Source organism: Phacochoerus africanus, chromosome 15 (genome assembly GCF_016906955.1).
Source record: "Phacochoerus africanus isolate WHEZ1 chromosome 15, ROS_Pafr_v1, whole genome shotgun sequence".
In the NCBI taxonomy this organism is placed as follows: domain Eukaryota; kingdom Metazoa; phylum Chordata; class Mammalia; order Artiodactyla; family Suidae; genus Phacochoerus; species Phacochoerus africanus.
Window position 1 is genome coordinate 130965584 of NC_062558.1, and position 15529 is coordinate 130981112.

A 15529-nucleotide genomic window follows, 5' to 3' on the forward strand; every position below is an offset into this window, starting at 1 on the left:
CTGTAAACAGTGGGGAAAGCACTTCTCTGAATATGTACAACATGTAGAAACATAGGAGGAGTGGCGGGGTTTTTTTGGACATCATTTTTTTAATCTTGCTGAATGCCTGTCGCATGCTTGGAGAGACAGGGCATATGGCATCTCCCTTTTAAGCAAGTACAGTCTGGTGCATTGTTTATCCATCAGTCGCACTATTTCCTCAGCTGTTCAGGCAAAACCCTATTTGCCTTTTGAGTCTCAGCTTTAATGTTTCTCTAGGAAACCTTGCCTGGTCCCTGAAGACCAGGTTCCGTGTGACTTTTACAAGCTCCTGTTGACTTCACACTGCTCTCTTTTGTAATGGATAACACAGATTGCGCTTGTATATGTCTCTTCTGCTAGATCATAAGCTGCTAAGGGACAGCAGTTCTATCCATCTCGTTCACAGCTGTATTCCCTGTGCCTAGCATAGTCACTAGCATATATGGGGTACTGAACAGACGTGTATTTTTTTAAAATAAGAAATGAAAAGTGGGAGGGCTCAAATCCTTACTGTCCAGAGATAATGGCATTACTGTACTGGAGCGTAAGGTGTTCAGATTGCCAGCAGTAAGGCTTGGAGAGTATGTCCTAAGGTTTCTGATTGAAGCTACCAGACTTATGTAGAAAGCAGAGTAAGTCCAAAATGATTCTTTTCTCTTTTTGTTCGCTCTAAGTAGAAATGTTATTGAGTGCTGCATGTTAGGGGAACGAAAGAGAACAAGAGATAAAGAGCCTTTTTCCAGTGAATAATTAACTGGCTTACATCGTAGTCACCGTAGATGTGGTTTGAGTTCAGTAAATGGGGAGGCGTCATGAAGAAACTAGGGTTTTAGCTAGCTCTTGAGATGAGAGTGGTAATTGATGGTGATTGCAGATACATGCAGTGCGTACTCTGTGCCAGGCCTTCCTTATGCACTCAGTGTTACTGCTCCTGCCCAGCAGGTGAGGAAACTGAGATGGCGAGACGTGGAGAGCACAGAGCTCGTAAGTGCTGGAGCCTGGGCTTGAACTAGATAGTATTTGAAGAGGAAGGATATTGGTCATTCTATAGGTGGAAATTCTCAAGAGTACTCAGTTTTAAGCTAATCTGAGTATTTCCACACAACTTTACATTTAAAGAGTTATAAACCTTGGTACTTGCAGCAAGTCCCTGCTTTTGCAGATGTTATTTTCAACTCTCTTGGGATATCTTTGCTCCTCTGAGAAGAAACAAGTAGGTGGATACACAGGGATCAGTAAGGAAAGTTACTGTAGTTAAAGTAGCAGACAAGGGGAGTTCCCGCTGTGGTGCAGTGGGATTGGTGGCGTCTTGGGAGCACTGGGATGTGAGTTCGATCCCCAGCCCAGCCCAGTGGGTTAAGGAACCAGCATTGCCACCGCTGCCTCTTGGGTCTGATTGCTGGTAGCTGGGGAATCCCCTATGCTGAGGGGCAGCAGACAAGGTTCAGATGATTGAGAGGCAAGTTTGATTAGGTGAGATGAGGCAAATGGCCAGATGGCTTTGAAAGTCACAAAGGAGAGTTTGGATATGATGTGGAAAGCCTTGTACCTTTTCTTGGGCAGGTAAGAGACATGTTCAGAGCAGTATTAATGCTAAATCTTAGCAATAGCCTTCAGACTGGAGTAGAAGTGGAAAGACCAGATCAGACGTCTGCAGACATTGTCCACAAAGGACAGATGGCAAATATCTCAGGCTTTGCAGGCATAAAATTCCTGCCAGTTACTTGACCCTGCTATTGAATTGGAAGAGCAGCCATAGACACTGTTGATTAAAAATGGTTGTCACGTAGATGCTGATGAGCAATCACATGTAGAACAGAGTGAGTTTAGACTTGCCTCCCAGGCACCTCTATTAACCTGTGACGGTGCAGGGTAGCAGTAGCATTTCTTACTTCTTTTTGTGACTGATGATTCCCTTTTCCTGGGTACCCCCTCTCCACTGATGGTAAGCCCAGTTATGTTAATGGAAAGAAACATGGACTCACCTACTCTCAGTCCCAAATAAAGGGGACTCCCAGGGCGTTAAGTTGATAGGTTTCTGTCTTGTCATACATGTATGATTTTTCTTTTGTGCTTTTCTCTAATTTACAAATTTAGAGATTCCCATCCACTTCCAACTCTAATAGCTCCATTTGTATTGTTTGCTTTAGGAATTTCTGCTTCCTAACCAACCGGGAATTTTAACCGAGTTCCTAAGTATATTCAACTTTAAGCAGTCTGCTCATTATGTATGTGTGTGTGTACATACATATATATACATATGTGTGTATGTGTATATACATGTGTATATGTATATATATATATATATATTTGTCCTTTTAGGGCTGCACCCGTGGCATAAAAGGGTTTCCAGGATAGGGGTCAAATTGGAGCTGTCGCTATCAGCTTACACCACGGCCACAGCAACGCCAATCCTTAACCCACTGAGTGAGGCCAGGGATCAAACCATCGAACCTGTGTCCTTATGGATACTACTCGGGTTCGTTACCACTGAGCCACAGTGGGAACTCCTGCTCATAATATTTTTATACCACTTGTTTTTAAACAGTAGAATTCCTGGCAAATACTGCGATATGACTCTTTCCTTTGATAGAGTTTAATAATAATTTTGATGCTTCTATGGACCCTGATAATGAAACTGTATTTTTATTAGATTTGGATAAAAAATATTTTGTTTGGTTTTTTGTTTTTTTTTTGCTTTTTAGGGCTTCACCTGTAGCATGTATAAGTTCCCAGGCTAGGGGTTGAATCGGAGCTGCAGCTGCTAGCCTATTCCTCTGCCACAGCAACATGGGATCTGTGCCTTGTCTGCGACATACACCACAGCTCACAGCAACGCCAGGGATTGAACCTGTGTCCTCATGGATACTGGTCAGTTATCCATGAGCCTCAGTGGGAACGCTGATAAACTTTTAGAGATAACTTTATATATGTTGGAAATGTATGATAATATTGCCTCAAGTAAATGTCATATTGATATTATTCCTTAATTAACTTGTATAATAAAATTTAGATTATAGAGAGAAACTTATTTTTCCAATAAAAAAGAGTATTGGATTAAACTTTGTTTAATCTCTCATTATAGGGGTATCGAATGGACAAGTTTAACAGGTTTTCTTTCTTTCGCTACCTCCACACCAAACAACATGGGATTAGTGAGAAATGAACTTCAGCTCGTCGATCTTCCAACAGGTTTGTGTGTTTAGACTATTAGGATATTTTAAATGGTGCTTCATATTGATCAAAGATATTGCTATTTATAAAACATGTTCCAAAGTGCTTTCTTTCACCTTGGAGTTTTTTCTTGTTTATATATTCATTTCTATATATTCTCTGTTCACGTATTCATTTTTTGATGGTTCTGTAATTTTTTGATGGTTCTGTAGTAACTGCGCTAGAAAGGGTTCATCATTGTATGCAAATTGTGTTAACACAAGTCCAAGGTAAAATGGAGCACCGTTGGCCTGAACGAACAGGTTCATAAATACTGTATCAGTTCTACTTTCAAGTACATTGCTATGGATTACCAGAAATACAGTTTTAAAATAAATCTTTGTAGTTAAACTTAATTAGATTCTCTTTTAAACTTTTTGGTCTTTGCAAGAAACCCTTAAAAATATTAAAAAATAAGGATTTAAAAAAAAATTTTTATTGAAGTATAGTTGATTTACAATGTTATGTTAATTTCTGCTGTGTGGCAAAGAGACTCAGTTATACATATACATATATTCTTTTTTATATGCTTTTGCATTATGGTTTATCTCAAGATACTGACTAGTTCCCTGTGCTATATAATAGGACCTCATTGTTATCCATTCTGTATGTAATAGTTTGCATCTACTAACCCCAGACTCCCAGTCCATCTCTCCTACACCTCCTCTCTCCCTTGGCAACCACAAGTTTGTTCTCTATGTCTCTGAATCTGTTTTGTAAATAGGTTTGTTTGTGTCATATTTTAGATTCCACATGTAAGTGATACCATATGTATTTGTCTTTCTCTTCTGACTTCGCTTAGTATGATAATCTCTAGTTGCATCCATGTGCTGTAAATGACATTAATTTGTTCTTCTTGTGACTGAGGAGTATTCTACTTTATGTATGTACCACATCTTCTTTATAAGGATTGTTTTTAAATGCTCAAGTTTAAAACTTTTGATAACCTCTGGCTGACTAAATAGGAAAACTTAATTTAGGAGTTTAAAGGCTTTACAGTAGGAAATATTCCAGTAAAGTAATTTGTTCAGAACTGTTAAAAACCTACAATCCAGTGAGTTTCAAAATAAGAAATTGGAAATGGAATAAAGTGAAGATTTTATATTATTTTCTTTATAGCGTATGGAGTAATTTCAAATAATTTTTTTTACAAAATTGGGAGTTTTTAAAAACTGCCTTAGCAATATAAATATAGTTTGTTTTTTTCGTTTTTTGGTTTTTTTTTTTTTTTTGCTTTTTTAGGGCCGCATCCACAGCATGTGGAGGTTCCCAGGCTAGGGGTCTAATTGGAGCTACAGCTGCCAGCCTACTCCAGAGCCACAGCAATGCGGGATCTGAGCTATGTCTGTGACCTACACCACACAGCTCATAGCAACACCGGATCCTTAACCCACTGAGCGAGGCCAGGGATCGAACTGGCAACCTCATGGTTCCTAGTCGGATTCGTTTATGCTGTGTCACGACGGGAACTCCAATATAAATATAGTTTTAACTCATAAGTTATATTTGTGTGTAATAAATCATGCGTATAGTTACTTCCTTATATTCTCAGTGTTTATTTCCAGCTTATAGTTATTCTTACCTACTTATCAGAGCATGTTACTAAATTTCAAAGAATTAGCTCCAATTTTTGTCCAGTGTTACTCTAGTCTCCTTGGAAGTGACCGGCCAACTGACCTCTATGCCCATATTCCTGATTTGCCAACAGACTGGCACTGGTCACCTAGTTATGTAGCCCAGGGATGAAATGCTGTTCTGTAGTGTCGTTCACTAACGAGTCCGTTCATTTGTTTAACAGCTCGGGTTTGATACCTTAAAATCTCTCTTTCACAGATTGATTTCTGAGGAGCAAATTTCTAAGCAATAGTCACTGACCTCCCTTAGGGGGACATCTGAGCTCACGGATGCTAAACCTTTGTAACCTTGTCTTCTAAGGAGGGCAGCAGACCAGCCGAGCAGGAGAGGGTGTGGGGTGTTTGGTGAATTACAGTAGTGATTCTCTTTGATGGCATTGAAGAGCAAGGAGCCACGCAGGCATCCTTTTGTCCTTGCATCAAGTATGTTCTTGCTTTTGTTTAATGTAAATAAAAATATAGGGCAAAATACTAAAATGCATTTGTTCGAATATGAGGTAGAATGTGCATTTTTTTATAGAGAACCATTTAACCTTTTTGACCATTAACTAATTCTTAACATTACTCAATTTTAGTTTATAGAGACCTTTTGATAGGAACATATTAAAATATCATAGCTGAGTATTTTACACATGGGACAGGAAATCGTAAATACTTGTTCAAAGAGTGTTTGCCCCACTAGTGAGTATTGGGAAACATGGGAATGTTTATATTACTTTGGGTTTGTTTTTTGTTTTTTGTTTTTGTGGCAACACCCACAGCATATGGAAGTTCCCAGGCCAGAGATTGAATCCCAGCTGAAGCTGCATAGGTAACAGCTGTGGCAACCCTGGATCCTTTAAACCACTGTGCTGGTCCAGGTTATTGAACCCGCGCCTCTGCAGCAACCTGAGCAGCTGCAGTCGGATTCTTAACCCATTGCGCCACAGCAGGAACTCCTCTTATTACTTCGTGCTGGTAGTTTTTATGGTAGACAATTGCTTTACCATAGATGCATTAAAACTTTAGAAATTGAATTCTGAATTTCTAAAATTAAATTATTTGAAAGAAACCACAGGACTTCAAGAAATTCTATAAAAAATGAAAATATCATAGTTCCTATTGTGGTTCAGTGGTTAACGAACCTGACCGGCATCCATGAGGACGCAGGTTTGATCCCTGGCCTCGCTCAGTGGGTTAAGGATCCAGGATTGCCACGAGCTGGGGTGTAGGTTGAAGACGACGTGGCTCGGATCCTGAGTTGCTGTGTCTGTGGCTCAGGCCAGTGGCTACAGCTCCAATTGGACCCCTAGCCTCGGGACCTCCATGTGCCACGGGTGCAGCCTTAAAAAGACAAAAAAAAAAAAATCTTTTTACAAAGTAGATGTTCGAATGTAATGTATTATTGATCTTTATTCTTTTGAGAGAATATTTTTGTATTTAGATTATTAGAAACTGAACAGGAGAATAGAGGGTAGCACTGATCAAATTACTTGATAAAGGTTTTTGGTTCTTGTTTTATGTACTGTTTTTACATTTTTTTTTTTTTTAATGTTTGCAACTACAGGCAGGAGCATTGCTTTTCGTGGTGAACGAGGTAATGATGAATCGCCCATCGAAATGATTAAAGTATCTCATTTGAAGTAAGTGTCAACCTAATAAATAAAATACGGTGTTATCCCAAAAGAATCTCAAGGTTTTTTTTTTTATCTTTAAGTAAGTGAGAATGAAAGAATTTCTTAGTGATAGCAAATGGTGACATGCAGACATATCAAAGAGTATTTTAATCATAAAATTAAGTTGTTATTGCTTTTAATTCTCAACTTATAAAAAGACGAGGTAACTATTGACTGAATCTTTACATTAGATTGGTAAAATCAGTGATTCCATTTTGTTCCATCATAGCTGTATTGGTAAATACCTGTCACTCACTAAAAGAAATGTTATTTGCTATCTGTTGAAATTCTTTTTTTTTTTTTTTGCTTTAATACAAATTTATTTCATGTGATCTGATGAAATTCATATTTCAGCTTCTACCTTAGTATGGGTTTACTGAGTGAAAGAATTTATTTTCCTTATCTATAATTTAAAACTAGTTTCTATAAGTTTCTGAGTTTTTGTTTCAAGGGAAAACACATGTAAAGCAGGATCACTAACCATGGAGACTGAGTGAAAACTAATCCAAAAAACAAAGAAAATAGTTTTAAAACAGTGTATGAGGGTTCCCTTTTCTTCATAGCCTCGCCAACACTTATTTCTTATCTTTTTGATAATAGCCCACCTGACAAGTGTGAGATGATACTGCATTGTGATTTTGATTTGCATTTCCAAGAAATCAGTGATCTTGAACACCTTTTCATTTTGGCCATCTGTGTCTTTGGAAAGATGTCTGGTCCCCTCCTCTGCTCATTTTGTTTTTTAATTTTTTAATCTTTATTTTTTTGTTTATTTTATTTTATTTTATTTTATTTTATTTTATTTTATTTTATTTTATTTTATTTTATTTTATTTTAGTCTTTTTAGGGTCGCACCCTCGGCATATGGAAGTTCTCAGGCTAGGGGTCTAATCGGAGCTGCAGCCACTGGCCTACGCCACAGCCACAGCAAAACCAGATCCGAGCTGCGTCTGACCTACACCACAGGTCATGGCAAAGCCGGATCCTTAACGCACTGAGCAAGGCCAGGGATCAAACCCGAATCCTCATGGATTCTAGTTGGGTTTGTTAACCACTGAGCCATAATGGGAGCTCCCCATTTTTATTTTTTATTTTTTTTTTTGCTTTTTAGGGCTGCACCTATGGCATATGGAGGTTCCCAGGCAAGGGAACCAATTGGAGCTATAGCTGCTGGCCTACAGCAACGCAGGATCCAGAGCCACAGCAATGTAGGATCCGAGCCGCATCTGCAACCTACACCACAGCTCACGGCAATGCCAGATCCTTAACCTACTGAGCGAGGCCAGAGATCTAACCCGCAACCCTATGGTTCCTAGTTGATTCATTTCTGCCGCGCCACAGTGGGAACTCCTCTGCCCAGTTTTTAATCAGATTGTTCTTTTGTTATTGAGTTTGATGCATTGTTGGGTTTGGTTTGCTAATGTTTTATTAGGGACTTTTTGCATCTGTGTTCGTGAAGGATATCAGTCTAGTCTTTGTGTAATATCCTGGTTTGGTTTTGGAATCAGGCTGATGATCTTGTAAAATGGGTTGTGAAATATTCCTTCCTCTTCCTTTTTCTGGGTGAATTTGTGTAGAATTGATATTATTTCTTCCTTAAATAGGAGGAATTCATCAGGGAACCCATCTAGGCCTAGGGTTTTTTGTGTGGAAAAGTTCTAAGTACAAATTCAAATTCTTTCATAGATACAGAACTACTCAGGTTGTATGTGTTTCTCTCAGTGAGTTCTGATAGTTGTGTCTTTCATGTAATCTGTTCATTTCATTGATGTTGAATTTATCGATATAAATTTGTTCGCCATAATTCTCTTATTCTTTTAATGTCTGTGTGATCTGAATAAAGTCTTATTCTTGATATCAGTAAATTATGTCAATCAGTTTTATCAACTTTTTCAAAGAAACTCCTATGGTGTCTCTGATTTTTCTCTTTGGTTTTTTATCTTCTGTTTCATTGCCTACCATGCTCAGCTTATCCTTTTGATGATCATTGTGAAATAGCCTCTTTGTCTTTGGTAACATTCTTTTTTCAGAAGTAACTCTGATCTGCCTGATTAGTGTTGCCGTCTAGCTTTCTTTTGATTAGTGTTAGCATGGCGTATCTTTTTCCTTCCTTTTATTTGTAGTCTTTAAAGATATCTTATAGACAGCATATACATGGGGCTTATTTTACCATTTGATCTGACAGTTTCTGCTTTTGTAGTGTTTAAATTTTTCATTTTTAATGTAATTATCAATATGACTTATGTTTTCATCTACCATCTTGGTATTTTCTATTTTTTTTAATTTTAAGTGAATTAATAGAAGTTTTAATTTTATTAGATTTAATTTCCTATATGCAAAATACCAATTGCTATAGCCCACTTAAACAAAAGTTCTTTGGGGGAGATAATTTTTTTTTTTTTTTTTGCTTTTGCTTTTTTTGCTTTTTTTTTAGGGCCACACCCATGGCATATGGAGGTTCCCAAGCTAGGGGTTGAATCAGAACCACAGCTGCCGGCCTATACCACAGCCACAGCAGTGCAGGATCTGAGCCCCATCTGTGACCTACACCACAGCCCATAGCAACGCCACATCCCTAACCCACTGAGTGAGGCCCGGAATCGAACCCGCAACCTCATGGTTTCTAGTCAGTTTCATTTCCCCTGCACCACGGTAGGAATTCCCTCAATATTTTTTTAAATTGGGAAGGAGTCCTGGGACTAAAAAGCTTGAGGATTGCTCCAGCCGTCTGGACTCCAGTCACTTCTCTTTCCAGTTAGTCTTGACTCTGCACAAGACTTACACTACCAAATTAATACATCTGAAACAACTGCTCACTTTATCACCGCTGCTTCACAGCTCAGTCCACTGTTCTCTGCACAGTGAACCTCTACACACTCTGGCATTGCATTGTAGGGTGTTTTACGTCTTTTATAATGTGATCCAAAAGTCACATTTCGTCTTCTGTCTCATGAGGGTTGCTCTCATTCCTCTGCATTTCAGGCGGCATGTTCCCCCAAACACCCTGTGTCCTTTCCTGTCTTTTGCCATTTATCACACTTGTAACCCTGCCTGGAATGCCATCTCCCTATTGTCAAAATTAATCTCAACTTTGATAGTGAATCTTTATAGTGTTTACCAGATTCTGTCTTACATTAGTTATTTACATGCATGCCTTTACAAGTGTTTATATTAGGTATAATAAAAATGTAATATATTGCATCTGTGTAATCCATCAGGTTTATAAAATTCTTTCATGTGTCTGTCCCTTTTTTTTTTATTATTCTTATAGTGTTTAGGGAGGTACGTAAGACAGGTGTTATTAATGCTATTTTAAAGATAAGTAGAATAAAACTCAGAAAGTTTACGTGGTTTGTCTGAGGTCCCATAATTATCAGGTAGGAGAACCTCAGTCCTTTGGGGCACTGAGCTACAGGGGTCTTCCTGCTCTGTCACATTTCTTCACTGTCAGCAGGATGGAAACTTATGTACTTTTTCATTTAGTTTTTACTATACCCTACATACCAGTCAATCCATTGAGGTGTAGGTAGTAGCATTTCCATGTCATGTATGAGAAAATTGAGCCTTAGGAGGATTATTGTAAGACAGGGCACCAGGATGTGAGCTCCTGCCTTTTCTTATCCTCTATTCTGAGCTGGGCGTCTTGCCAGATTATGACTCTGTGGCTTTCACAGGTCATCTTAGAGCTTTCCCTTCTTAGGTTTGTTAATCATGAGGAGTAAAGACTAGCCTAAATTCTCTTTGTTCAGAATCTGTCATCCTGAATTTTCTGATTTGCTGAACTTTATTTGTACCACTTATGGTGAAAATTTCACAAAAAAAAAGCTTATTTAGTAATTTTATTTTAGGCAGTATCTGGCAGTTGTATTCAAAGACAAACCCCTGGAGTTATGGGATGTTAGGACTTGTACCATTCTTCGAGAAATGTCCAAAAACTTCCCTGCGATAACTGCTTTGGTAAGTTACAAGTTTAAGTATTCAACAGTTTATTTAGTCTCGGTACGTATATATGTGGTAAATGTTTTTCTTTCGCTGGAATTGAAATCGTTACTGCTACGTATTTTCTTGTCAAAAATGTGTGTTGAGAGAAGGCGATCTAACTAAATGGAGGTACCTCTTATTTTCTTAGATAGGTTAAGCTAATATTTGATTAGTGCAATTCCAATTAAAATTTTATTTAGATATTTTGAAGAACATGATAAACATATTCTAAGGTATTTATGAAAAATAAAGGTCATAATAGCTACGTCAACCTTGAAAAAGAGAGGAGTAATGTAGGAGGTATGGATGGGGGTAGGACCTGTCCTACCCTGTGCAGTAGCTATTATAAAACCACAGAAATAAAACAACGGCATGTTGGTCCGAGAAAAGGAAATGGATCAACATATAACAAAGAGCTCATTAACAGACCCACGAATATTTAGGAGCTTAATATACAGTAAAAGAGTATGAAACTACAAGGGGAGGGGCACACTGTTTAGTAGACGCATTGTGAAAACCACCTCACTCTGTGGAGAAAAATCCTAGATCTCTGCATAGTACTATGTTCAAGATATAAATGTAAAAAAAAGGTAAGGCTATAAAATTAATATAGTCAAATATAGAAGAATAGTTTTGTATCCTGGGGGGCAGAAGAGGCTATCAGAAGCTCAAACCAAAAGGCAAAGAAACCAATGATGAGTTTGATTGTATCAGCTTTGATGCCTTCTATCCCATGAAGAATACCAATGTCAAAGTTAAATATAGAAGATAAGTTGAAAGAAGAAATTTTCCAGCATTTAAAACGGACAGAGGACTAACTAATCCATCTAAGGGATTAGCTGTGTGGGAACTCCTGCAGTGAAGCCCCAGGAGCCCCAGTGGAAGAATGAGCAGTTAATGAACATGAACGGCAGAGAAACCTAAAAGGCCAGCAGGCTTGTGAACAAATATTCAGACTCATCAGTTTTGAGAGGTGTGGAGTGAAAGAACCCCGATACACCTTTCAGGCTAACAAATTGGAGAACCAGACAGCATCCCCTGGGGGTATCGTATGGGCTGTAGGAATCCTTATGCACTGCTGGTGGGAATGTAGACCAGTGAAGCCACTGTGCAGAGTAAGCTGTGCTTGAGCAAACGCGGACATCCTCTGTGCTCCAGCCAGTCGGCCTCTGGTCACCTAAGAACTTTTGTGAGAGTATTGACTGCAGTGTTTTTTGTTCTGGTGGGAGTAAGGAGGCAATCTGGTGTTCTCTGCCGGGAAAACAGACTGAAAATTGGCGGGTACATCCATGGAGTGTTATGTAACATTCAGAAATAACAGAGGTGGGGCTTCAACACGTTGGCTGAGTTAAAAGAGTTAGAAACAAGATGAGATACATAACACAGTACTCTTTGTGTACATCACGAGTCCATACATGTAAAATACCCCCATGTCAGGAATTTATACGTGGGAGAGGATATTAGATTAAATCCGTTAGAATCAGCAGGAAGAAATAAATAAAAGGAGAGGTTTGGGGTGGACTTAACAGATCACTGCTGGGCCGCGATGGAGGAGCGAGATCATCCCAGGCTGTGCGCCTAAGGGGAGGCGGGAGGGGAGAGGTAAGGAGTAGCAGGTCCCATAATTAAATGTGTTATTTTCATTTTGTTAAAAACCGAGAGCCTCGAAAGTTTACACCTTTTGGAGTTTTTACCTTAATCTCTAATTGAAGATTAGAGGTAGAAGGAGATAGAGGTAGATTATTAAAATCTTCTATCATAAGCTCTAATAAAAATGCACTGTCAGTCTTTCTTTAAAAAGTAAAACCTAAAACAACCCGGGGATTCATGTGTAGCACTAATACGTGATGCGGGGCAGGGGCGGATGCCCAGCTCCTGGGGAAGGGATCTTTGACAAAGAAACAGCCCTCGTGGGTGTATCTGTCTTTGCTTCACAGGAGTGGTCACCGTCTCACAACTTGAAGAGCCTGAGAAAGAAGCAGCTGGCTACCCGAGAGGCCATGGCCCGCCAGACCGTGGTGTCAGATACAGAACTGAGTGTCGTTGAGTCATCTGTGATCAGGTGCCCTGGGTCCCCCACTGTCATTTGTGATATCCAAGTCACAGTTGGGAACTTGACCGCTGGCATCCCGAGGCATCTCTCGTGTGCTTTATTTGAAGTGTTCGTACCTACCCCTGTCACTGAGGAGGTGGTTCTGTTACTGCACTGCTTGGTGCAGGGTGCAGCAACAGCACGGGCTGTGATGTCCGCACGTCAGCACCCTTCAGTGACTGGGCATGCCCGGTGCCCTTCTCTTCCGGAGACTTCACCTGCTGAGATGCAGATGAGTGTAGCACGGACATCCAGGTGGATCATACTGTCATTTATGTTCACCAGAGAAAAGGTGTTAAGCCCTAATTTATATGCCATCCCATCCCCACCAAACTTACAAATAGAGAACTTCGGAGGGAGCGATCGGTAGAGGTAAGACCTCCGTTCCTCTGAGGAACCTTCTGCAGCAGAAACAGTAAAGAGGCTTTTTTTCTCGCATAAAGTCTAGGTCACTGTGTTCTTCTGTACGGGGTTCACCTTCTCTCATGGTCCGAGGAGCTGTTTTCCTGCTGCCTATTATCGCCAGGCAAAGATTAGTCTCAGCCTTTTTTTTTTTTAATGGTTTTGTCCTCCTGTTAATGCATCTATATTTGAGGCGAGGTAATTAATTCTGTCACTCTAGGGAAAAGAAATATCTTTATCTCGTTTTTCTCTATCCCAAAGCTTGTTGCAGGAGGCAGAAAGTAAATCTGAACTCAGTCAGAACATCTCTGCCCGGGAGCATTTTGTGTTTACTGATAACGATGGCCAAGTCTATCATCTCACTGTTGAAGGAAACTCAGTGAAGGACAGTGCTCGGATTCCACCAGATGTGAGTCTCACCTGTGATTAAGTCTGCATTACGATCTTTTTTCCGAGACCCTACTGCTTCTTTATCCAGTGAAGCCATGGTTAAGTTGAAAAGCCATTTCAGAAAAGTCGAATGTAAATAAACTTTACTGAGGGGATATTATCATTGATTAAACTTGTTTCATGCTGCTAGACAAGAGCATGGTAACTGTTTTGATTAAATACTTACCATGTGCTATTCATTTTTATCCCCTGATAATCCATAAGGAATTATTTCCATTTTAGCTATGACAAGACTGAGGGAGATAGGTACCTTTCCCCACTTCCCCAGCCTCGTGATGTGGCAGAGCAAAGTTTTAAACCCGGCTCTCTGTCTCTGACTCCAGCCTCTCCTTTTTCCATTTCAAGCATTAGCCCGAAAGATTTGACTTGAAATCTAGTATTACTTTGTGGTGATAGTAAGCAAGTTGTAGGTGTAAAGGTGTTACTAATATTTACTAACGTATATACCCTCCCATGGCCTTGTGGAGTTCTCTAACGAAGGTTTTTTGTATTTAATAATTTATGTCAGCGTTTATCTCACAGGTTGTTTTAAGGAAAATGTTTTTTAATTAATACTACTATAACCCTTAATGTAGGCTGGAGATGTTCTCTATGTATGTTCTAAATATATGTATGTAAAGTGCCATCTAAAAATGGAATGTTCCGGTCGTGGCGCAGTGGTTAACGAATCCGACTAGGAACCATGAGGTTGCGGGTTTGGTCCCTGGCCTTGCTCAGTGGGTTAAGGATCGGCGTTGCCATGAGCTGTGGTGTGGGTCGCAGACGCGACTCAGATCCTGCGTTGCTGTGGCTGTGGTGTAGGCTACAGCTCTGATTGGACCCCTAGCCTGGGAACCTCCATGTGCCGCGGGAACGGCCCTGAAAAGACAAAAATAAATAAATAAATAAAAGTAAAAAAAAATTAAAATGGAATGTTTTGGTTAGATCCAACCCCTGTATTTTGCAGGTGGCTCCGAGTCTTGAGAGGGGGCAGTGAGGATGTTGGTGGGAGCGGGAGGCCCCACCTCCTAGATGGCTCACTCACACGGCTGTTACCAGCAAACCCTGGCTGTTGTGAGAGGCCTCACTTCTTCCTCAGTGCACTTCTCCATAGGGTTTCGTGAGTGTCCTCAGATGGGGCAGCTCGCTTCCTGCAGAGCTCCGGGAAGTGATCTAAGAGCACAAAGAAAGCCCAGTGGAAGTCACATTTCCACAGTGTGCTCTTGGTCCCCTGGCCAGCCCTGTTCTCTGGGGGAGGTGACTACCCCGAGGCTTTGATACCAAAGGCAAATACCAAATCGGGGGCCTTGTAGGGGTGAGATACCACATCTATCCCTTATTCACAACTTCAGAAGAATCGTAGGCGCCCAGACAATGTTCATTACTAAAAAGAGAAACTAACATGGGAAAGTTCTCGTCAAATTGCAACTTCATTTTTACTGTTATGTAGAATAAGTCATATCTGAAACTTAGTAGTGTCTGTTTTTTTGGTTTTTTTTTTTTTTGTCTTTTTTTTCCTAGGGCCACACCCTCAGCATATGGAGGTTCCCAGGCTAAGGGTCCAATCAGAACCACAGCAACGCGGGATCCGAGCCGCGTCTGCAACCTACACCACAGCTCACGGTAACGCCGGATCTTTAACCCACTGAGCAAGGCCAGAGATTGAACCCACATCCTCATGGATCCTAGTTAGGTTCTTTACTGCTGAGCCACGATGGGAACTGTAAGTAGTGTCTGTTTTGAACTCTAATATTTTTTACTAGTTTGAAAGGTTGAAAACAACGCAAATGTGGAAGATGGATATTTGGTAGTTACATAGAAAAAGTAACCTAACTTTAAGTATGTATAAGGAAAAGCTGTTAAAGAGTGTGGACATAAGAATCGCAGGGTAGTGAGCTGTCCTTTGGAAAATCAGTCTGCTCGCTTAGTAATATTCAGAGCTCCTTCCTTAGACCTCAGAGGAGGTCCCATCTGAATCCCCCGGTGCCACTTGCAAACAGCTCAGTGTATGTTTCGGATCATGTCACATTTGAGATTAGAGTGAAAAAACCATGAATAATTTTTGAGGTTCTCTTTCTCCCCACCCTAAAAACAGTTGAAAA

The 15529-nt window shown here is 40.0% G+C and overlaps 1 protein-coding gene across 3 annotated transcripts in view; it reads left to right on the forward strand.

Moving 5' to 3' along the window:
* Positions 1 to 15529, forward strand: part of WDR11 (WD repeat domain 11) — a 55464-nt gene that overhangs the window by 23733 nt on the left and 16202 nt on the right. For all 3 annotated transcript variants that reach the window (XR_007132155.1, XM_047759989.1, XM_047759988.1), the window contains exons 12-16: positions 3107 to 3213; positions 6415 to 6490; positions 10372 to 10480; positions 12442 to 12566; positions 13260 to 13407. Coding sequence is in view for 2 of the 3 variants with exons in the window: in XM_047759989.1 (XP_047615945.1) it covers positions 3107 to 3213; positions 6415 to 6490; positions 10372 to 10480; positions 12442 to 12566; positions 13260 to 13407 (565 nt within the window). In the remaining variant the exon portion in view is untranslated. The remainder of the gene's footprint in view (positions 1 to 3106; positions 3214 to 6414; positions 6491 to 10371; positions 10481 to 12441; positions 12567 to 13259; positions 13408 to 15529) is intronic.